General features: G+C 31.8%; 2 protein-coding genes across 2 annotated transcripts in view; one reads left to right on the forward strand and one right to left on the reverse strand.

The window, feature by feature from the left end:
• Positions 1–415: 415 nt before the first annotated feature.
• Positions 416–2,082, reverse strand: mEFTs (elongation factor Ts, mitochondrial). Its single transcript, XM_065499667.1, has 4 exons — positions 2,031–2,082; positions 1,404–1,663; positions 1,093–1,341; positions 416–1,027 (listed from the first exon to the last, which is right to left on the reverse strand). Exons 2-4 carry the CDS (start codon positions 1,557–1,559, stop codon positions 515–517), a joined length of 918 nt encoding a protein of 305 aa, XP_065355739.1. The 5' UTR covers positions 1,560–1,663; positions 2,031–2,082; the 3' UTR covers positions 416–514.
• Positions 1,932–24,213, forward strand: part of Dhc36C (Dynein heavy chain at 36C) — a 138,806-nt gene continuing 116,524 nt past the window's right edge. Inside the window, exons 1-4 of the mRNA XM_065499980.1 lie at positions 1,932–1,953; positions 7,409–7,728; positions 7,918–8,168; positions 8,282–8,497. Of these exons, the coding sequence (XP_065356052.1) occupies positions 1,932–1,953; positions 7,409–7,728; positions 7,918–8,168; positions 8,282–8,497 (809 nt within the window). The remainder of the gene's footprint in view (positions 1,954–7,408; positions 7,729–7,917; positions 8,169–8,281; positions 8,498–24,213) is intronic.

A 24,213-nucleotide genomic window follows, 5' to 3' on the forward strand; every position in this document is an offset into this window, starting at 1 on the left:
AATTTGTTTAAACTATCATCAAAGCCTATAAATATATATTATATATTAGGACATTATGACAATATGACTTAATAGCAGACCGTTTGAATCCCCCAATAGTTTCCATTGATTATTTTTAATTAACTTTCATTTTCAAATTATGTTTTCTGAATTCTATGCGGAAAATCTCATTTTTATTTTCTGGATATAAAAAGGTCATGTTTTAGAAAACCGCAAGTTTCCATTGCATTATAACTCCTTGTATTTATCTTTATTTTATTCGAGCGTAATATTCGATAAAAAAGTTTAATTTTGTTAAAAATAATATTAACATAATTTTTATTATTTGAAATAGTTTACTTATTTGCTCTCTTAAGTGGTAACATTAACAATAAAAGCAAACATTTTTATTGCATAATTAAATTTAGCATTTCAGTTTTTCTCGGAAAATATAACCAACATTTATTAAAAACTAAATAAACATGTTGTCACTACACTATCACCAATCTTTGTCAAATATACCCTCGCGCATTTGTCAATTACTGAGTTTAGCCTTTTCCAAATCCTCATTGGCAGCTGCCTCGCCACATTCGAAACGTTGATAGTCGATAATCGACAAATTATTCTCCTGCAATACCTCGCCCACGGTCTTGTCATCATCAAGTAAATATTCCTGGTGAATAAGGCAGGTTTCATCGTCCTTATTGGCATTGGGTTTGTCCTTACCAGCTTCACCCACTTTTTTGGGATTTAAACCGACAATGTGTTGACACAGGTTCTTGTGTAACTCCTCATCAGCATTATCGCCTCGGAATGCTACAATGGCACCATATTTACCAACTTGTGTAATATTTTGTGTTGACTCTTGGTTGCTTGCCTGGGGATGGGCATAGCCCGAAAGTTTCATATCATTGTTGACTTTGAAGCAAATGGCGCGCTTAATGGAGGCATTCTCACCCACGGTGCCAATCAATAAAGCCAAATGATCGGCCAAGGTTTTACCATCAGCAGTTTTGAGGTTTTTTAAAGCTTCTGCCTCGAAACCAGACTGTATTATAAGAGAAAATATTATTATTTATTTTCAAAATATTTGATTTTAAATTTTAATAATACCTTCCACAAGTCTCCATCAAATTGTGTAAGTTCTGTATATTGAGCACATACTCTGGAGACATGGTCAACAAAACCTTTAAAATTTTCATTACGGGCTACAAAATCTGTTTCACAATTAACCTCCACCATGGCGCCAATGTTGCCTTTAATCAAAACACCCACTAAACCTTGAGCAGTAGCTCTCTCAGCCAATTTAGTAGCCTTAGACCAGCCAAGACTTTGGGCCTGTTCATTCAACCATTTCTCAGCCTAAAAAAATAACAATATAAAATCAGAAAATATCTCTTAATTGCATGTTACTAAATTCTTACCAATTTTAAATCATTATTGTGCATTTCCAGGGCCTTCTTGCAGTTGGCAAATGTGTAACCGGTCTTTTTTCTCAACGCTGCCAATGCACTTTTCTCTGCGCCGGCAAACACAATGCGGCTGGTGTGCAAGAATCTGGTGAATTGTTGGAAAATCATAATGCTATATTGTTATTCGGGTTACTCCTGGTGACACACTTAACTTGTTGCTGGTTTCCCTTAAATGCAGCTGTGCTGGTATGTGAAATTTTATCAAAAAACACCTAGGAAACCAAACAAATATTTTTGTTTATAAACTGACAATAAAAATTTCATAACAAGGAAAATAAAAACAACAAATTTTTCACCAACTGTCTAGCAAACCGGAAAAAATCAATTTCTAACAAACAGTCATAAAGAAAGGACGAATTTTTCTATAAAACACAAGGAATAAATACAATATCGCGGAAAGTTTTTTAACACACAATTAAAAAGTTAATTCTTTGTTAAATTCCTGAAAAGTTATATTATATTTTTAATGATTTTACAACTATGAAACGTCGCTCGGAAGAAGGTATTGTTTTTGCACAAATTTCTATTAATTTTAATTGAAAAATTTCTTAAATTACAAGGAATTAAAGAAAAATTTACTTTTTTGCACGATGAAAAAAATCAGTTGCACAATACGTCAAAGATTCTATTTTTTGACATACAGCACGTTGAGAGTAAAAAAGAGAGAGAAAAACAAAAAAAAAATATGACATATCAAAGTCAGTGTGTGTAAATTAATGACGGCGTTATACATTTGGTAGTGTTGTAAATGGTTGTAGTAAAAGTATTATACAGTACTTCTAGTACTGTATTTTATTATTCAGCACAGAGTTGCTTATATATAAAACCGTTAAATTTAAATTTCATATTTAATGAAAAATATGTGCCAAATAATAAAAGTTATGATAGCAAATGATGTTGAAGTTAATGGAAATTGGATTTTTTTAAAATATTTATTACAAAATTTGTGTATTTTGGTACATAATTTAAAATTTGCATTTACATTTTAACTTCGAGTGTAAAATAGGAATTTTGAAAAACTACACCAGTTTTATGACACTCGTGATACATTGGTTGTAGACGGGTTTTGTAGAGCACTTATTAGTCCCAAAACAACTGCAAGGATCTGCTTTAAAAGCTTTTTTTTTTTTAAAAATACAAAATTTATATCTCAACAAATTAAAATCAAGTTTGCTTAGCGTACAAATGAGCTAAGTCAACTTTTTATGAAAATTGAGATTATTATTTCGTTGTTATACTATGGTATTAGGGTTCCTACGCGGGAAAAATTTTCCGGGAATTCCCGGGAAAATTTTTTTATTTTATTACGATTCTGTATACAGATGTTTTAGAAGCATATTCAACAGCAAGTAGTATCACCAATGCTACGGCATTGAAGTTGGAGCAATAGTTATCAAGGTGGCCAGATTTGATTATATTGCCATTGCATTCCATAGTTTCAAATGTTACGAAGTCGTTTGTTTTGGATGCGTGGGTGAAAAGAAGATTCCAGTTTGGTTTCATAACAATTTTGTTTATAAACCATAAGAGGTGTTGTGGTTTTAAGTAAATCAACTATAGATAGAATTAACGAGGATTCTTCCATGAAGCCATGGTGGTTCTGTACCGCAATTCTGTAACTTTTTAACGACAAAATTTTGTCGTTAAGTAATCAAAATTCGTTAGTTAACAATATTTATCGTTAAGAGATATTCCGAATTAAATTTTACCGATTATTTTCGTTAAAAATAGTCGGTAGATAACGAAATTTGTCGGTAGGTTAACGACAAATAAAATGTTCTAGTTTTGTAACATAAATATTCGAAATAAGTTGTTTTTTGAAAGTACGGTTGGTCAACTTTTTTGTGTTTGTTAGATACGGACTGATTTGGGTTTTTAATATAAAAATTAACATGCTTTAATTATCTTTTTAAGATTAATTTGGACATATATTTGGTCAATTCACAAGGTCTCTTATCAGTCATATTGTCATAATGTCCTAACATATCTCGTCTCGGCGGCTCGGCTTAACCGACTCTTAGGCATTCGGCGCAGGTCTCTGCTGGCTGGTTACGATAAAACATAGCATACATAGTAGTATTATTTTAGGATTTTTTTTAGTTTGAAAAGCAATAAAAACCACTGTGAAATATTAGGACATTATGAGACCTTGTGAATTGACCAATTATATTTATTTTGAAAAGCAATACAAACCACTGTGAAATATTAGGACAATATGACATGATAAGATACGTTATGAATTGACCAATTATATTAATTTTAGAAAATAATATTCGAATTTTAAGAGCAACTTTTATTTGGGGCATAATATCCATAATTAACATGTGATACGATGTGACACGATTATAAACTTATATAAAAGTTATAAAATCGTTTTTAAGACAGTATTCTAAGAAGGAAATTCATCTGAATTTGTCGACTGTCCTTATAACAACACATGAAAAGCAATATGTATCTAAATTCTGAATTAATGATCTCTTGTGGTGGCATAGACATATGTATTACACTGGGTTACTTTTATTTTTAGAAAAAAAACTCTTGTTCTTTTGTTTTCAGTAGGTTTCGCGAACATATTTGGGTGAGCTGATGCTTGATTTTTATATATAAATGCGATTATTTATTCACACGACTACGAATTTATCTGCAAACACGAAAAAATAGTAAATATTTTTATGAATTTTTAATTTTAAAAATATTGACATTTATATTTTTAACTATATTCGTCGTTAAAATTTATTACCGAGAGATATCGTTAACTTCAAATAGTGAATATTAAATTCGTTAAAGCAACCGATAGTTTTTGTTACTTAACGACATCGGTAGGAAAGTATAGAAAGTTACAGAATTGCGGTACTGTTGTATTTTTGAAAAGTTTAGGTTTGAGGTTTACATTAAGATAACGTAACAGATTAATGATTTTTAATATAGTAGATTCACGCTTAGGTTTTCTTTTGTAGTTATTATACCCTTAAAGTATATATATTCTGGATCCTTATAGATAGCGGGTTCGATTAAGCCATGTCCGTCTGTCTGTCTGTTGAAATCAATTTTCTGAAGGCCCCAGATATCTCCGGGATCCAAATCTTCAACAATTCTGTCAGACATACTTTCGAGAATTTTGCTATTTAAAATCAGCAAAATTCGTCCATAAATAACGGAGATATGAGCAAAAATCCGAGACAACCTCTGAAAATTTCATCAAAAAACACAATGTATTGCATGCTTTGACAAAAAAGCAACAAAACGTATGTTTGGATGTGCATGCTTTTGCGTATTTTCTTTCTTTTGACGTTGTTGTTGTTTTTTATACAACTAAACGTATGTTTGGTTGTGTGTTGGTATTTTTGCTTTGCATGTGTGGTTTTGTTTTGACAAAAAAGCAACAAAACGTATGTTTGGATGTGCATGCTTTGCGTATTTTGTTTTTCTTTTGTGTTTTGTTTCTTTTGGCGTTGTTGTTGTTTTTTATACAATTAAACGTATGTTTGGATGTGCGCTGGTTTCATTGCCTTGCGTATTTTGTTTTTTCTTTTGGTGTTTTGTTTCGTTTGGCTTTGTTGTTGTTTTTTGTATTCTTGATAAATTTATGATGCTGTACGCTGAAAGTGGGCAATGTACATACATACATACAGTGGTGGCCAGGAATTTAAGACAAAAATTGTTTGCTAAATTCCACGTGATTGTCAATTATTTTTTCAAATATTTCCACAAATATGTATGTATGCATGAGGACTGTTTTAACACACAAGTGTGTTTTATTCGACTGTGTCAATTCATACATATTCACCACGAACACATACAATTTTTCTACAATTTGACCAAAAAATTTTTTTTTTAAATAAACATATTTCTCACATTTATGTATATCATTATATTTTTATTATTATAAAATATTCGGACCAAATTTCGTATTTTTAGTTCCATTAGTTTCGGTCATATCATGTTATTAACAGCGGATGTTCGCTGAGGTGGGTCAACGTATTTCCACATATCTTTGTACATATATGTTTTACCGATTTTTCCAAACATTTTTGAGAAACTAGAAACATTAATAATAAATTGCATACCCTTAGAAGTCCTTTTATTTTGGCTCTAACGCACTTAATATTCAGTTGATGAAAAATATTCAAGTATTTGTCTTAAATTGGTGGCCACCACTGTATATAATAATTATAAAAAATAATAATGCATCCACAACAAAGGTGAAGGGTATATAAGATTCGGCATAGCCGAATATAGCACTCTTACTTGTTTTTTTTTAATTTAAAAAAAAAAAAATTTCTTAAATTTTTTCGTGTTAAATATTATTTTTCACATTTTTGACCCATTGTATTTCCAACTTACTATGGTCTTATTTACGTCGTTGCAAAGGTCTTTGAAATATCTATCATTAGATATCCTTATTCTCTATATTAATGACTTAGTAATCCAGATATGGATTAAAAATGGTCAAACATCAAGGTTATCCTGGATTTTTCCTTATATCTCAGGCATTTGTGGGCCGATTTTCTCGATTTTAAATAGCCGGGTCTATTGCGTATATATTGATGTAAGAATCATGTATAACGATCCAAAATATATATACTTTGTGGTCGTAAATGAAAAATGTAGAAATTACAAACGGAATGAGAAAGTGTATAATAATATAAGTAATAGAGCTATATTCGGCGGTGCCGAATGTTATATAGCCTTCACCAAATTATACTTCAAAATACAAATTTTAAATATTTTTAGGTAAACAAAATTTATTTTTTTTTCGAAAGTTGTTTTTTTTAATTTTTTGGAAAAAAAATTTGTTCGAATTGTTCTTTTAAATTTTAAAAGATTTTTTTTGTTTTTTTTTTAATGTTGGTGATAAAAAAATTCGGGTTAAAAAATATTTTTCCAATTTTGACCCATTGTAGGTCCGATTTGCAATGATATTATATACGTCGTTGCAAAGGTCTTTGAAATATCTATCATTAGATATTCATATTGTCTATATTAATGACTTAGTAATCAAGATATAGGTCAAAAATCGAGGTTGTCCTGGTTTTTGCCTTATATCTCAGCCATTCGTGGACCGATTTTCTCGATTTTAAATAGCAACCGAGCCGAGAGAATTCCCGATATATTGATTTATCAATCAAGTTTGTAAATTAATTGGGGGCTGATTTCAACATGCATACGGACAGACAGCCATGGCTATATCGACTTCGCTATCTATAACGACCCAGAATATATAAACTTTGTAAGGTCGCAAATGAAAAATGTAGAAATTACAAACAGAATGACGCACTTACCACTCATGGTGAAGGGTATAAAAATATGTAAAAGAAAATATACCAAGAAAGGACTTTATAAGTCGCCAACAAAGTTTTTCGAAACTGTGATTATTTATCATTATAAATCATACCAAATAAGTAATAAAACTGCATAAACAGATTTCAACAATATTTAAAACAATAGATTTTAGAATGTTTTTTTTTGTCACCTGTAAAATTTGTAAAAAGGGCCTTTTATTACCACTTTTTGCACTCCAAGCTAACGATCAATGAACACAAAATTAATACAAAAATCAGTTATCAATCCTTTTGATCTCTAAATATAAGTTTTCTTATGCTAATTCTAAATTGATCCGAACAAACTATACAAGTTTTTCAACTGCTTTTTGGAAATATTTAAAAGTGTACAATTTCACATCAAATTCACTGGTGAAAGAACTAGTTCTCGAATGATTCCTAAAAAGGTCAATGCCAAACTAGAACAATCAGTAAGAACTATAAGAATGCGTTATAGAATTAGTTGTGGAGCTAATATACATACATATATTTTCTTAATAAATATTTGATTAGGATGATTATTTGTGATCACTTTCAATTCACATTAAAAATCGGTTTTTTATATGAAACCCTAAAAATTGATAGTAAGTTCCCTCATTCCTTAATATTCAATAACACACTTTCCTTTCTTTGCAGCCTATCGCAAACCACCCAGCCACCACAGCTCCAGCAGCGGAGCCAGTACTGTCAAGAGACCATGTTCGAAACAAAAGTTCGTCTACAATCGTCCCAAGCCCGACATCCTGCAGAGTATATTGCGTTCGAAGGCAAATCCAGAATACAATTCACGACGTCTCTGGTATGAATTGAATATGCCAGAATGTACAAGTGAAATATTAGATGGAAGAATGCTATCAACCAGCATACCTGATAGTCTTCTATGTCATACCAAGGAAATGCGTTGCAAACGTAGGATACAAACCAAAAAGAAAGAAAGTGAGTATGAAGACATTGTTGTGCAGTGGGTGGCAAAAAGTTAGATGTTCCACTTTTCTTTTATTTTTGTATATGGTAACAATTTGTTACACATGATTACACATTAATGGCAATTCATGTTATTTGTTTCATACACATTGCTCCTGCACTACCTCCCAAACTCCTCATCACACAACCATAACTTTTGGGGCCATAATAATAATGTAGAGCGACCTTCTTACATGCAAATGCGTTTGGAACGAGAAAACTTTCGCAAAAAGTTAGTCGAATTAATTGCCCGTAAAGATGATGATGATGATGGAAATACTGCTGCCGTTGGAGGCTCTAGTGCCAATGCCATTGATTTGGAAGCTGAATTTCCCAACAAAGATGAAAAGGAAGTTTTACGTTATTACTATTACATTAAACATGGCATCGATACCATACACGTTTCGCCCATGAGCAAAAAAGTGTTGAATAGGTAGGTTGATTTGACTTGCAATCTTTTTGTTTTGCAAACATTTATTTAGAGAAAGTTTAGTTTGTATGTTGTATGTATTTAATTGCCTCATCATTTTGTTCCATTAATTCTAGAATTAAAAGTCAAATACCAGCTGTTTTAAATAAATGGGCCACTGCCCTTAATGAAAATATCGATGAGATAAAATCCGATTATGTGTTTGCCATGAAAAAGGCAGTTATTGATTTTGTTTTACAAAACTCTTTGATCAAATTGAAAAAAGATGCGCAATTGGAATTAACGGCGGAAAGGAAGGAGGCGAATAGAATGTTTAATAGATGGCGGTATCGGTAAGATTTGAAATATGTTTACAGTGTTCTAAATATTAGGATTATGTTAAGGAAACGGTTATGTTTTCAAAATGGAAACAAACAAATTTAGATACAAGTTTATATTTTTATTGCTCAACATGGTCTTCATTCGAAATCTAGTTAATATATAGTAAGAATCGTTAAAATCTTTAAACTACTTAACTCAGATGGGTTTATGTTATCACTGTTTTGGAAACCCATCGTGTGGCCTATAAAATTCCTGGTCAAATAATATGTTCAAATATAATTCTTCAGCGAATAAGTTAAATTTCATGTCAATTTATTTGACCAGTATGAAATGTCTGTCTAAAATATATCCGAAATTCAACAGCTTCGATTAAACTCCTTAAATGTCTCCTTAAGGTGGGTTTATTGTCGATTTAGGAACTGTATAGCTCTCGATTGGTCTGTAAGATCCACTGTCCAATATTATATTCGTTAAATTTCATGTAAATTTGTTAGTCTTATATAAAATGGCTTTCTTAACCCCTTGTGGACCAAGTCTTTAAATCGTTGAAACATTTTTTATTAGATATTGAAAATAAGGACTTCAGGAAATTATTTACAAAATTTTAACTTTGTGGAGGACCTGAAAGGTACCGAAAGAGACCTGCAAGGATCCGAAAGGGACCTGGTATCATTTAGTCAGCATCAGCCAAAAGATAAAAAAACTCATTGATTTTTATTGACATTTTATTAATATATTGATTAGTTTTGTAAATTTTATAAAATTTTCTATTACAAGTCTATTTTATGGTATTTTACGAAATAGTATCTTCTGTCATTACAACATAAATAATCTCCACAATGAGAATAAGCGAGTTTGCCAATAGACAAAAAAAATATATTATTCCAAAGATGATAGTGTACTTCAAAGTACTTTTGGGCAAAAAGGGTCAAAATATGTTTTGTTTTTATTTTGTAAGCTTATTATTGTTATGGTGCCAGATCCCTCCAAAAACTAATACGCCTATTTCAAGTTCGGATATTGAAAGACTTCTTCTCGAAAAGAGAAGACTCAGAAGAGAATGGCAACATAATAGATCACCTGCTGCAAAGCAGAGGCTGTCCGCAGCAGTACGTAAACTGAAAAGAGCCCTTCATTTAGAAGAGGATCGCATAAACGAAAATTATATTAAAAGTTTGACGAGTACAAAGAGGCACAAAGCGCTTTAAGAAAAGCTGACGGAACCTGGGCACGAAGTGCTATAGAAAAAGCCTCAGTATTTGCTGAACATTTAAGTGAAGTATTTCAACCCAACTCCACGGCAAATGAGTTTGAACTAGAAGAACTGCCAGCTTCAACAATGGCTAATGCAGCCCAATTCGATATTAGTCCTGAGGATGTTAATAGAGTAATTAAAAATAAATTAGACTTGAAAAAATCACCGGGATATGATTTAATAACGCCATCAATGATTAAGAACCTACCAAATGTGACAATAATTGTGCTATCTATATTGTTTAATGCGATCTTGAAACTAGGAATTTATCCAAAAAATTGGAAAATTTCTCAAATAATAATGATACCTAAACCGGGTAAAGATTTAACCCTGCCATCTTCTTATAGACCTATTAGCCTACTCCCTTGTTTGTCGAAGATATTCGAGAAAATATTCCAGGAAAAGATAATACCTTTTTTGAATGATGGAAACATTATCTCAGTACACCAATTTGGTTTCCGTGAACATCATGGCACCATTGAACAGGTCAATCGTTTAACTGGAGAGATTAGAAAATCTTTTGAATTAAAGAAATATTGTTCTGCCGTCTTTTTAGACGTTGCTCAGGCTTTTGACAAGGTATGGCATAAGGGTCTAGTACATAAAATCAAATGTTTACTACCACTATGTACTCATAAATTGCTGGAGTCTTATTTATCGAATAGACTTTTCAGAGTTAAGTACAATGATTATGTGACGAGAGAATACAAGATTGGAGCTGGCGTTCCACAGGGAAGTGTACTAGGACCTACGCTGTATTTGATTTACACCTCCGACCTCCCTACGTGCGATAAACTAACAATTTCAACATTTGCTGATGATACCGCCATTATTAGCTCAGACGAAAACCCACTCATGGCATCTAGTCAACTGCAGAATTACCTCGTACGTGTGGAGTCATGGTTGAAAAACTGGCGAATAAAGGTAAATGAGCTGAAAAGTAAACATGTTACGTTCGCTCTAAGAAGAGGAAATTTCCCACCTGTCACACTCAACAACGTTAATATACCGCAGTCTGATTATGTCACCTACCTTGGTATTCATCTGGATAGACGGCTTACTTGGCGCCGACACATAGAAACCAAAAGACTTCACATGAAGTTAAAAGCCTCTAGCTTTCATTGGTTAATCAGTGACCAATCAAAATTAAGCCTTGAATATAAAGTCATCCTGTATAAGACCGTTTTAAAACCAATTTGGACATATGGAATTCAATTATGGGGAATGGCTAGCAACACCAGTATTGATCTTATACAGAGGGCCCAATCTAAAATTCTTAGGACCATGACGGGAGCACCATGGTACATAAGAAATGAAAACATCCACAGAGACCTAGAAGTGACATTGGTAAAGGAAGAGTTCAAGAAAGTCCGTGAGAAATATATTGTGAAGCTGCGAAACCATCCCAATATGCTTGCAAGACAACTTGTGCAGACCCAAACCCGATCCAGGCTCCGTAGAGCAGATCTACCACCCCGCTAAGATGAGTGACAGTTTACCATTATGGCTCTCTTGCTGAAGAGCAAATAGTTTTAATTTTAGTTATAAGATTTAAATACTTATTGTAAGGTCAAAATAGACAGATTCAATAAATCAATAAAGCGTTAAAAAAAAAAAATTATTGTTATGGTACTTATAAGTACCGTCGGTCGACAGAGGGTTAAATATTTCCCAAATATTAGAGTGAGTTCACCTCAAATTCTTAAGTCTAGTAAATTAATTATAACTTCGTTTAGGTTCGAAGCTCTGCTATTGTCAAAAATGTTTGCTTCAATCGCAGTCCAATTTAAGCGTCTCTTTATACATTCAAATTTTAGCTTCAATCATTGGTATTTATACTATGTAATTCAAACTACAATCGTTGTTCTTTACACTGTTCAATTCAAGCTTCAATTATTAATCTTAGTTTCAATCGTAGGTCTAATCGCAGTTCTTTATACAGTATTTCTAATAATTCATGCAATTCAAATATAGTTTTTATCGTTGGTCTTTAAATTAAATAATTCAAGGTTCAATCGTAGTTCATTATATTTAATAACTAGCTGACCCGACAGACGTTGTCCTGTCCTAGGTTATGTTTGATTTACATTTCATTTTAAAATATGTACAGTGAATCTTAGGTCATAGAATAAAATATACATAGAAGCGCTACTGAGAGATAAATAACCTAAGTCTGTTGTCAAAAACCTAAGTCTTGCAACAACAGAATACATGTAAATCAATGTACATACATATTTTGAGTTTTTATATAAGTAATCAAATTGTGGTCTGAAAAATGAGTGATCACAGATCGAGCTCCTTTTCTTGATTAAACGCTTATTTGCCAAGTTATTAGCGAATTTAGATATTTTGAGTTTTTATATAAAAAATCAATTTTTGGTCAGAAATATGAGTGATCACAGATCGAGCTTCTTTTCTTGATTAAACGCTTATTAGCGAATTTAGATATTTTGAGTTTTTATATAAAAAATCGATTTTTTTTAAAATATGAGTGATCACATATCGAACTCCTTTTTTTGATTAAACGCTAATTGGCCAAGTTATTAGCGAATCGATTTTAGGTCAGAAATATGAGTGATCACAGATCGAGCTCCTTTTCTTGATTCAACGCTTATTGGCCAAGTTATTAGCGAATTTAGATGTTTTGAGTTTTTATAAAAAAAATAGATTTTTGGTCAGAAATATGAGTGATCACAGATCAAACTCCTTTTCTTGATTAAATGCTTATTGGCCAAGTTATTAGCGAATTTAGATATTTTGAATTTTTATATAAAAAATCAAGTTATGTTAAGAAATATGAGTGATCACAGATCGAGATCCTTTTCTTGATTAAACGCTTATTGGCCAAGTTATTAGCGAATTTAGATTTTTGTTAAGAAATATGAGTGATCACAGATCGAACTCCTTTTCTTGATTAAACGATTATTTGTCAAGTTAATAGTGAATATAGATATTTTGAGTTTTTATATAAAAAAATCAATTTTTTGTCAGAAATATAAGTGATCACAGATCGAGCCCTTTTTCTTGATTAAACGCTTATTGGCCAAGTTATTAGCGAATTTAGATATTTTGAGGTTTTATATAAAAAATCAATTTTTGTTCAGAAATATGATTGATCACAGATCGAGCTGGTGTTCTTGATTTAACGCTTATTGGCCTAGTTTTTCGAGAATTTAGAACGTAGACAACACTGAAATGCATACTTTTAATTCGATTTTTAAAGTTTAGGGAATCCCCTTATTTAAAAAATGTGTTTGTATCCTCTAAATTAATTTTTTTGTATGACAACGAATAAGTAATTTTATTTGCTATGTAATGTTATTTCAATGGATATTTTCAATTGGGCGTAAAAAACTTTTGTGGACTATTGCGAACATTTTAAAAAAAATAGCCAAATCGGTCCAGGCATTCTGCGATTTTAGATACATTGAAAAAAGTGGCCGTGGTAAATTTTTCTTACGAATTTCATTACGAACATTTAAAAACAAATTAGCAAAATAGGTGAAGCCGTTTTCCGATTTTAGATAAATCGAAAAAGGGCGTGTTTTTTCTTCAGTAAAAACTTAAATTGGATAACTACGAACATTTAAACAAAAACTTATCCAAATCGGTGTAGCCGTTTTCCGATTTTAGATAAATCGAAAAAAGTGGGCGCAAAAGTGGGCGTGGTAAATTTTTCATTCCTTAAAAACCTAAGTTGGACTATGACCAACATTTAAAAAAAAATGTCTAAATCGGTCCGGCCGTTCTCAACTGATGCATTTACCAACGAACGACATTTGATTTTTATTTATATAGAAGATTGAAGGTTCAATCGTAGTTCTCTATATTGAATAATGCAAGGTTCGTAGTTCTGTATACAGTCCAATTATAGCTTTAATAGTAGTTCTTTATATTGAATATGTCAAGGTTCAATCATGGTTCTTTACACAGTCTTGTATATTGTTACGAAAAACGCTAACCAGAGATTTAGAAAATGGTTCTTAGAATTTTAAATTTTTTTCGGTTTTAGTCATAAACCCATCTACAAATCATAACCATCTACAAATCATAACCACAGTTTGCAAATGTACAATATTTTGAAATTTTCTAAAAGATTTTTTCACAGAAATTATTCCAACTTCAAAAAGGTTTCCAATTTTGAATAAATCTCCTTCCCAAGGTCTATCAAATTTAACCCATTTTATGTCGAAATTTCGAATTTATCCCAACAAATTCCAAAGCAGGGAATCCCCAGTTTAATATAGTTTTATATACTCCAATATGCTTTTTATCAGCCTCGGACCAAATGTGGTCCTAATGGTGCAAAAATCCAAAATTCCCATTCCCAATTTTTTAAATATTTTTTTTGGGAATTATGAGGTTATTTTTCAATAAACATAGACCGATTCTTTGACTTTGGTTTTGAATATCTTTGAGAGTTTGTTGTTATTCAAAGACTTCTTCAGCCATCTCCCTTAATTTCATAATAGCCTGCTATGCCATTTACAAATAAGGTAAGGCACTCCTTCTTCTTAGTTTCGTTAACATATTAAGCTATTGACTTTAAAACAAATGTTACTTCCTATTCCAATAATTATTATAAAATACAAAAGAAATTCTCTTACAAAACCTTCATGTAAAGGTGTAACATATTCTCAAACTCTCAAACAAATACATCATATGGCTTATAAATAATCAAAGGTATTTCCTTTAAAATCCAATGCATAAAAGTTAAACATATTTGTGGTGGATTAAAGTTAACGTTAAAATCCTTATTATTATTTTTCATAAGACATACATACATCAACAGCGTAATTCCCTAAAAAAATGTATAAAAATAAAAAGCAAAATTTACATTCCATCATAAAAATGTTATTTTCTCGTTACTTATTTTCCGATACCTCTATAAATACTGAAAATTCACGCATATTTTCATATGATAACTGAAAATATGAGTTTTCTTTATGAATAAACTGAAAATATTTGTATCCTTGGAGCATTAAAAAGCTGAGTAGATAAAAATCAAGTGTGCTGTGAAAAGTTGTTGTTGCAAAGAATGAAAGTAAGAAAAGAAAAAGGAAACGAATTTGACTCAATCAAATTTTCGTCTTATAAAATAAACCATGCATAAGTTATGAAGGCTTTTTGTTCTGTTTTTTTTTGTGGAGGTATGTTTGCTAGTGTTACTTCAGAAACGATTATTCGTTTAGGGAATCAGTTGTTTGACATACACTTGGGTTCTTAGAGTATTTAAAATAATTTCCCCGGACAGCTCTATGTCCTATGGGACCTATCTATCGAGTCCTGATTTGCTCAAGAGTGGATACCAAAAATCGACACCTTCATTTCAAAACACACAACGAAAAGGAACTCCTTAAATCAAATTCTCTAAAATTGTTAATCCGAATTTCGTTTATATTATAAATATATTCAATTATAATATTTATCAAGTTATCTCCAAGAGATTTCTGTGCAAATCTTATGTTTTTGAATTTAAATTAATTTAAATATTTATTCGTTTAACACTACTCGAATAATCGAGATTTCTGTACTTGAGTGTGCCCGCATGAGAATAATACAAAAGAAAAGTTCATTGTATTTTAAATCAAATGGGTATTGAATAAGTTTGTGTTATTAGAATGAAAAACAAGTTATTTAGGGAACTGAAATGGGAAGAAAGACTTTTTAAAATCTTTACCGTAATCTTTTTAATAACAAGGTCAAAGGTTATTCAATTGATTTTTATACACTTCAGTTTCGTGAGAAGGGTATATATAAGTTTGTCATTCCGTTTGTAATTTCCACATTATAATTTTCCGACCCTATGAAGAATATATGTATATACTGGATCCTTATAGATAGCGGAGTCGATTAAGCCATGTCCGTCTATCTGTCTATCCGTCTGTCTGTTGAAATCAATGTTCTGAAGACCCCAGATATCTTCGGGATCCAAATCTTCAATAATTCTATCAGACATGCTTTCAAGAAGTTTGCTATTTAAAATCAGCAAAATCGGTCCACAAATGGCTCAGATATAAGGAAAAAACCAGGACAACCTCGATTTTGACCTATTTTTGACCTATATCTGGATTACTAAATCATTAATATAGACAATATGGATATGTAATGATAGATATTTCAAAGACCTTTGCAACAACGTATATAAGACCATAGTAAGTTGGACCTACAATGGCTCAAAATCGGAAAAAAATATTTTTTAATCCGCATTTTTTGTTTTCACCAAAAAAAATTAAACCACAAACAATTTTTTTTAAAAAAAAAATTTAAATTTAAAAAAAAATTTGGTAAAATTTAAAAAAAACAAATTTTAATATAACAATTCGAAAAAAAAAATTTTCCAAAAAATTAAAAAAAAACATCTTTGGAAAAAAGAAAATTTTGTTTACCTAAAAATATTTAAAATTTGTATTTTGAAGTATAATTTGGTGAAGGGTATATTAGATTCGGCACAGCCGAATATAGCTCACTTACTTGTTTAAGTATTGGTGTATGACTTAGCTTTTATTTTGAAACTTTTGTACAATATAAATTTATTCAAAGTATTGGCCAATTTTAGTTATGACCTTTTCCCATCTTTCTGCCAACATATGGATTTCGAGCCACATGAACTGCTCATCTTTTGAAGCCAAGAAAGAATCACTCCAATGTCAGATACTCTGTTCCAAAGTAAATCGTATCCCAGAGAGAGCGTACTGCATCGATCGAAACAAATAGTAGTCGGACGGGGCAAGGTCTTGATTATTAGGTGGGTGAGGCAAAACATCCCAACCACTTCATTCTAAATAGATTTTAGCAGGAATTTAGCAGTATTGTGGCCTATATTCTGGGCGTTTTTCGGCCAATGCTCGTTTCAAACGAATCAGTTGCATTCGGTACAGGTTCCCAGTGATGGCCTGGGCAGATTTCAGCAGCTCATAATAGATAGGACCCTTTTCTCCTACCAAATATGGAGCATTACCTTTGTTCATGGATATTTGTATTGTGTATCGATTCGGCTGGTTGGCCGGGCTTCACAATGGATCGTATTTCATACATACAAAGTCGTCTTTCAGGGTCTTTCAATTCGTATGGTACCCAAATTCTATGCTTTTGGAGTAATCCTGCTGCTCGCAAACGTTTTAAAATTACAGCTTGATTAGTTCCCAATGCTATTGCAAGCTCCTGTAGAGTTAAACTACAACCTATGTGGAGTAATGCCTCCAATTCTTGGACTTCGAACTTTTTTTCCCGCATATAACGCTTGTGTGTTAACATACAACATTCAGTCTTGTGTGTATTAAATTCGACTCTGTTCGTACAATCCCATTCAGAGATTGTCACATGATCCCGATTAAGGGAATCATTCATTGTTTGCATCATTGCCCCAATCTCCGGCAGGTCTGGTCTATAATTCAATGAATATGAATGGTAAATGTTTCTGTCATCTGCAAAAGAATATATAGGCTAGTAAGTTTGACGTAGAAGGTCATTTCGGAAGATAAGAAATAGAGTAGGAGAAAGAACGCAGCTTCGCGGTACCCCTGAATTAATCTTGAAATCGTTTGATGAGATCCCATCTACAACCACTCGTATAGTGCAATCTATAGTGCAATCTCTGAGAAAGCTCGATATAAATCGAGGGAAGTTATTACCGACACCAAAAGCAATGAGTTTGGATAGAAGCGCTCCATGCCACATCCTATCTAACGCCTTAGAAATGTTTAGAGCCACCACTTTACTTTCGCCAAAACGGTGAAGTCTTTAGTAGAACGTCCTCTACGCAAGCCATACTGGCGGTCGCTGAGTACATTGTTGGATTCTAAATATTTCGCAAGATGATAGTTAAAAATACTCTCCATAACTTTGGAAAGTGCAGAACAAATTGCTATTGAACGATAATGCTCAGGGTTGTTGGCCTCACCCCTTTTTAGGAATTGGCAACCATTCAACATACAGGAAATTTCTCTAGTAAAACGTCTTCTACGAAAGCCATACTGTCGGTCGTTAAATAAATTGTTGGACTCTAAATATTTCACTCCATAACTTTGGAAAGTGCAGAACAAATTGCTATTGGGCGATAATTTTCAGGGTTGTTAGCCTCTCCCTTTTTAGGAATTGGCGTTACATTAGCAACCGTCCAACATATAGGAGATTTGCCGGCACGGTATAGAGTGCTGAAAAGGTTAGCTAATGGATGAACTAGCGTCGAAGAGCACTGCTTCAAGAGCAGTGCTGGTATATCATCAGGTCCAGGAGACTGACTTGTTTATGTTGAGATCCGTTAGAACCTTTTTAATTGCGCGAGTGCAAAAAAATATATATTCGGCAGGTTATGTTAGCTTTATCAACCCGATAAGTGAATGTTTGGCCATCCCTTAAAAGAGTAGGAATTGATGAAGTAGCACTATTCTTTATTCTTTTAACGAAAGACCAAATGATTTTACTGCCGGGGTGTAGTAAGAAATTTGACTCGGAGCCGCTGCTCGTATAGAGATTTTTCACTCCTCAGAATTTTGGCACATGAAGATCTCTCCATTTTGCGCAGCGAATCAGTTTCGGCATTTTTGATTTAACGCCAGATTCTGAATGCTTCCTCTCTGGATCTGATTGCAATTTTGCACTTCTGATTAAACCAGGATTTATCCATAGTTTTAATCGAAATTTTTTTATTTGGAATGAAGGTTTTTCATCCCCATCGAAATTATATTTTCTACCATTTTCGCCATGGTATTGACATTATTGTCTAAGAAACATAGTTTCCAATTAAAATGCCCAAAGAAATCGTTGAGCTTAGCCCAATGAGCCTTTTCGTAAACATAAGTTGAACGTTTCATGAAACGTTACGAAGTTCAGAGAGCGAAGAGGAGGCGGAAATGATCCGAATTACCAAGAGTTGCAAAAACATCTACTTCATAGCTGTCAGGGTGTGAAGTTAGAAAGAGGTCGAGGGCGTTGGTTATTATAACAAAGTACACCCTTGTACTCACATACAATTTTCTGAAAATAAGCGAACTTACTTAATTATGAATAAATTCGAAAATAATCCATCGATTTTTATGATCGATATCTCATTTTGTTCCTATTATATGTGGCTTTGCGATAAAGCAATAAATCTAAACAATTTCTGCCGTTTTCGATTTTTCATGATTTTTTTAAAACAAAAAAATTGGATATTTTCATATAAAAAATTTTTTATTGGTTAAATTTTTTATTATAACTCCGAAACTACTGAACCGATTAAAACGCAATATATATGTGAAAATTTGTACATAGCATTGGGAAAATGTTTTCAAAATTATCTTTTTATATCAAACAAAAAAGTAAAATTTTGTGAAAATGAGCGAATTCACTTAATTGTGAATAAATTCGAAAACAATCAATCGATTTTTATCTTCGATATCTCATTTTGTTGCTATTATATGCCGCTTTGCGACAAAGTAATAAACCTGAACAAGTTCGGCCGTTTTCGATTTTTCATGAGTTTTTTAAAACAAAAAAAGTAGCTATTTTCACGTAAAAAATTTATTTTTTGCTTTAATTTGTTATTAAAATTCCCAAACTACTGAGCCGATTAAAATGCAATATATAAGGAGATTAAAGGCTATGTAAATTGTAAATTTTAAGTTTACTTCAATAATATCGGTTGAACCCTTTTTGAGTTATCATAAATTATGTGGAGAAACATCTAACAAAATTCACAATTTTAGAAAAAAAAATAAAAAAAGATCTATCCATAGAATTAAAAAATTTTACCATTTTTGTACTACTGGAACCACAATGCATCAAAAATTGTGTAGTAGTTTAAAAAGCCTCCAAAATTTTTTCAATTTTGTCACTTAAATTTTCAACCTAAAATCCATTTTTCATATGAAAGTGGTCCATATGGAAAATAACGATCAGCTGTAATAATTTATAGTGGCCCAAATGAAAAAAGAATGATTATTTGTGATCAATTATATTTTCAACCAAAAATCGATTTTTCATATTAAAATGTTGTAAAACAAAACATGGCAATAAGTCTGGAAATATTGATCTAAATGAAGTACGATCATTTATGATCACTTATATTTTCATCCCAAAATCGATATTTCATATGAAAATTAACGTGACTATTACTACGTTTATACGCACGGCTTATTCGCAAATAAAAATATTGCAATTAGAAAAAAATGCCGCATAAACAGTGAATTAATTTTTTATTTGCGAATAGCTAACTCACGAAAACAATTCCTGATTAACGACACTATTTGCAAATAAGATATTAAGACGTTTTTTAAATATTTCATTGCGTTTTTGAATTAATTGGATTGCAAGACGGACAAGAATTTTTGATTCTATAATTTATACATTTAAAACAATAAAAAATGTATCATATTTTATTCAATAAAAGAGCTACCAAATAATTACATTTTACAATCCGGCATCTCATAAAACCAAGAATTTTCCGTAACTAATGTGACATATAAACAGTGAGTTAGTTAATTGCAAATAATTTTTATTTGCGAGTAGGCTACGTATAAACGTAGTATGTACGTCGGCAAATAGTAGTCCAATAGGAGAAAGCACGATTGATCTGTGACTTTTCCACAAATATTCTCTGTTGATAAGGTTTGCTTGGTATTGAAAATGGCCAATATCAATCAATGATTTCATCTAGCCCCCATTCAAATGTCCCCACGGAATACTGTTTGAGCAGTCATAAATATGTTCATTATGCGGCAATCCTGATAAAATTTTGCACAAATTAGTTCTAAGTATGTAAGTCTGAAATTGTACAGTAAAGTATGGCGAAAGTCGTAAAATTCGTGATACTTTATTTGATCTGCATTTTAAATATTGCAGCAGCAATTAACATATCTTAATAAAACACCATTTTTTTTGAAAACGAAAAAATGTACAGCGCATAATGCAAAAAATGTGTTATAGTGACTTCTTCTTCTCATCCATATTTTTTTTCAACTTTTGCATAAAAAGGAATTCTTCAATTTTTAGGTTGGCAATGTAATCTAGACATAATAGGTGGAGGTATGATGACAACAACAACAAAACAACAATAAAAAAGAAAATGGAAAATATTTTTATAAAATATACATAAATATTTATGAAAAAAAAAAATTAAATATGAAAAATAAATTGCAAAAGAAAAAAGAAATACATAAGAAAGAAAGAACTTTTGAAAATAGCTAAGGAAGCATAAAGCGTAGAATATAAATTTAAGCGTAAAAAGTTAACCGCACATTGACTTAATACCACAGAGCTTTATTTGGGATGTACATTTTAGTTAAAATCATAATATTGATGGCAATAGAGGGAAGAGTGTGTAGGCTACATAATGGAAAATAGAAGTAGCCAAGTAAACGGAAAACATTAATTTATAGACATTTTTTGGACTAAAAAAAAGTGTTAATAAATTGTAAATTTTATATGCACAACAATCTTTAATGATTTTGCCTTAAACTACGTTTAAACTTTCCCGATTACGTAACGGAGAATGAATCTGGTCGGGTAAAAGTCGCTTTAAAACTGCCGCGGCGCGCTGATTAATTTAGAAATCAAAAAACCGCTGCGAAGTAAACGGCTGTCTGTTGCTGATATAGTCGCTTTTTTCCTTTAAAGTAACTGACCTTCCTCTCTTGCTCCTAATTCATTAGTTTTTTTCGCGAGTACCCATTACCTTGTAAAAGACCACAGACTCCAAGTTCAATAAATTCTTCAACGATTTATTCCCAGAATATATAGAAAATATCAACGGTATCATCTAATATTCCACAATTTGTTATGTAGAGTGCACGGAAACCTCGCCTTTTTATTAATATTTATACAGCTGAGGGCAAAATTTTATTAAAAAAAAATAAAAGGCAACAAACTAGGTTTGAGTTAATTTAGAAAGGCATAAAAAATACTGTTTTTTTTTCTTGAACAAAAGTCATTTGTTTGCAGGACTTGTTTTTGACACTTACCTAAACAAATCATCATACACATTCAAAATTACAATACATGTAAATATTTGTGCCTGCAATAGTATGTGTCTATAAACATTAGACTGCAGCAAAGAAATAAAGTTCGGGTCACATTTAGGGTCACCACTGGTTACTGAATTAGCAAGTGACTAATTGTTTATGTGATAGTCCTAAATGATAGTCCAAAGAGACTGTCTGATAACTGTAGTTAATTCACGGGAATTAATGTCCTAGGCAAGAGCTAATCGACCACTAATAGTCAGTCTAATGGACAGCTTCTGGCACTCAACCCAACCAGATACCAGCTACTAACAGACAGTCTAGTAATATGTTCTAAGTAGTTGCCTCATTACCAGAGAACTCTATATGACTACAGGTTGGTCGAAGCAACAGTACTTTGTAATTAGTTAAATCACTTATCCCTAAAACAGACTACACTTCAGATTAAAAATGGAATATTAAGTGACTATTGACTTTATAAAGTGCAGAATACACTAGAATACTAAGAGACACTAAAGTGACATCAAAGTTAGTCCAGATTACGTTCGTAAAGTTATGGAAATTAATAAATACGAAAATATCTCAGAGTTAGTCGACCGTTGATGGAATGTAAAGATAATGTTTACGCAACGTAAGATTTAAGTGCGAATCGGTTCAGCTAGATATACTCTTACAAAAACCACTTGATTTTATAGGAAAGGAGATGATGATATAGTCGACGATTCGTCTATGTTGTACTTCGCAGCAGAGGGGAAATACTTGAGCCTCCATCCTCTCCATACTACATAATAAAGTTCCACTATGCTTGTGAAAATAGTTTTCCTAATAAAGGTTATCTCAATGTTATTTAAGTTATTGGTTAAGGTTTTTGTTAATATGTAAGAATATTCATATACTCGATTTTTTCGGTTAATGCCAGTTATGAGCAGCAATGATGGTTCAATCGGCTTCGTAGTCGAAACCATTTCTTTTCTTTTTTCTCCATAAACGTATAAATTCAAGACATGTTTTACATACCTTTTGAGGAATATAAGCTTTATCTTTGCTTTATTAATATCAAGTGAAATGTTTGGAGAATTAGTTTGGTTAGATTGATTAAATTTAAGTGACTGTAAGATGAACTAATGAAATTATGAATTGGAATTATACATAGACTTACAACAAAATTATAGCATTTGCTAGAAATAATACCATAACAGTACTCAATTGTCTTCTGAAATTAATTTATTTCAGCTGCATATATTTGCATGTTGATTGAAGGCTTTTGAAATTCGGCCTGCTGTGTGCCAATTAAAACTTGGAAGGTCGCAAATAAAAATCAAAAGAACAACACAAATATCTTCTATTTTGAAGAGTACATATCTATCATTTATTCTCACTTAGTTATTAACATTATAATGTAAATAACAAAGTTTTAATTTGAAAAAAAGTGCCGTTGAAGCACACCGATTGATCACTAAAGCAAATGACGAATGTGTTTAATCAATATTAACGTGCGAGAGATGGTATGTTTGGTTCAGAAGTGGTAATTTTTGACACGGAAAACAAAGATCTCCCAGGCCATCAAAAAAGTTAGAACACCAAGAATTGGAGACATATTGTTTATTGTTGTCAAACTCAAAAAAGCTTGCAAAATCATTGGGAGCTACTCAAGCAGCAATTTAAAAACAGGATTCATTCAAAAGGAGGGAAATTGGGTTCCATATGAATTGAAGCCCAGAGACCTTGAAATACGATTTTGCATGTTTCAAATGATGTTTGAACGCTACGCAGAGAAAACAGATTCGTAGTAGTAACCGAATTTGTAGCCAATCGAATGATTCGGTTACATGCATTCGGTGAGCATTGGCCGAAAAACGCCCAAAATATGCGGCCAGACATGAAACCGTAATATTCCATCATGACAACGCTCGGCTACATATTGCAATACCTGGTAAAAAGTATTTAGAATGAAGTGGTTGCCTCAGCTGCTTTATATGTAGATGAGCAGTTCTTTTTGCTCGGAATCCATATGTTGCCAGAAAGATGGGAAAAGGTCATAGCTAATAATGGCCAATACTCTGAATAAATTTCTATTGTACAAGAGTTTCAAAATCAGAATCTAAAAATTTAAAAAAATTCGCATTTTTAAGAAATGGTAAGGGAGTCTTCAAATGGTAAAAGCCAAATCCAACAAGTAATAGAGCAATATTCTGCTGTGCCGAATCTAATATACCCTTCACCAAATTATACTTCAAAATACAAATTTTAAATATTTTTAGATAAACAAAATTATTTTTTTTTTCCAAATTTTTTTTTTTTAATTTTTTTAAATTAAAATTTTTTTTTGTTTTTTCCATTTTTCTTTTCTAAAAAAAATTTCGTGTTAAAAAATATTTTTTCCGATATTGACCCATTGTAGTTCCAACTTACTATGATCTCATAATGTCTATATTAATGACTTAGTAATCCAGATATAGGTCAAAAACGGGTAAAAAATCGAGGTTTTCATGGTTTTTTCCTCATACCTCAGCCATTTGTGGACCGATTT

This window comes from Calliphora vicina, chromosome 2, assembly GCF_958450345.1.
Source record: "Calliphora vicina chromosome 2, idCalVici1.1, whole genome shotgun sequence".
In the NCBI taxonomy this organism is placed as follows: Eukaryota; Metazoa; Arthropoda; class Insecta; order Diptera; family Calliphoridae; genus Calliphora; species Calliphora vicina.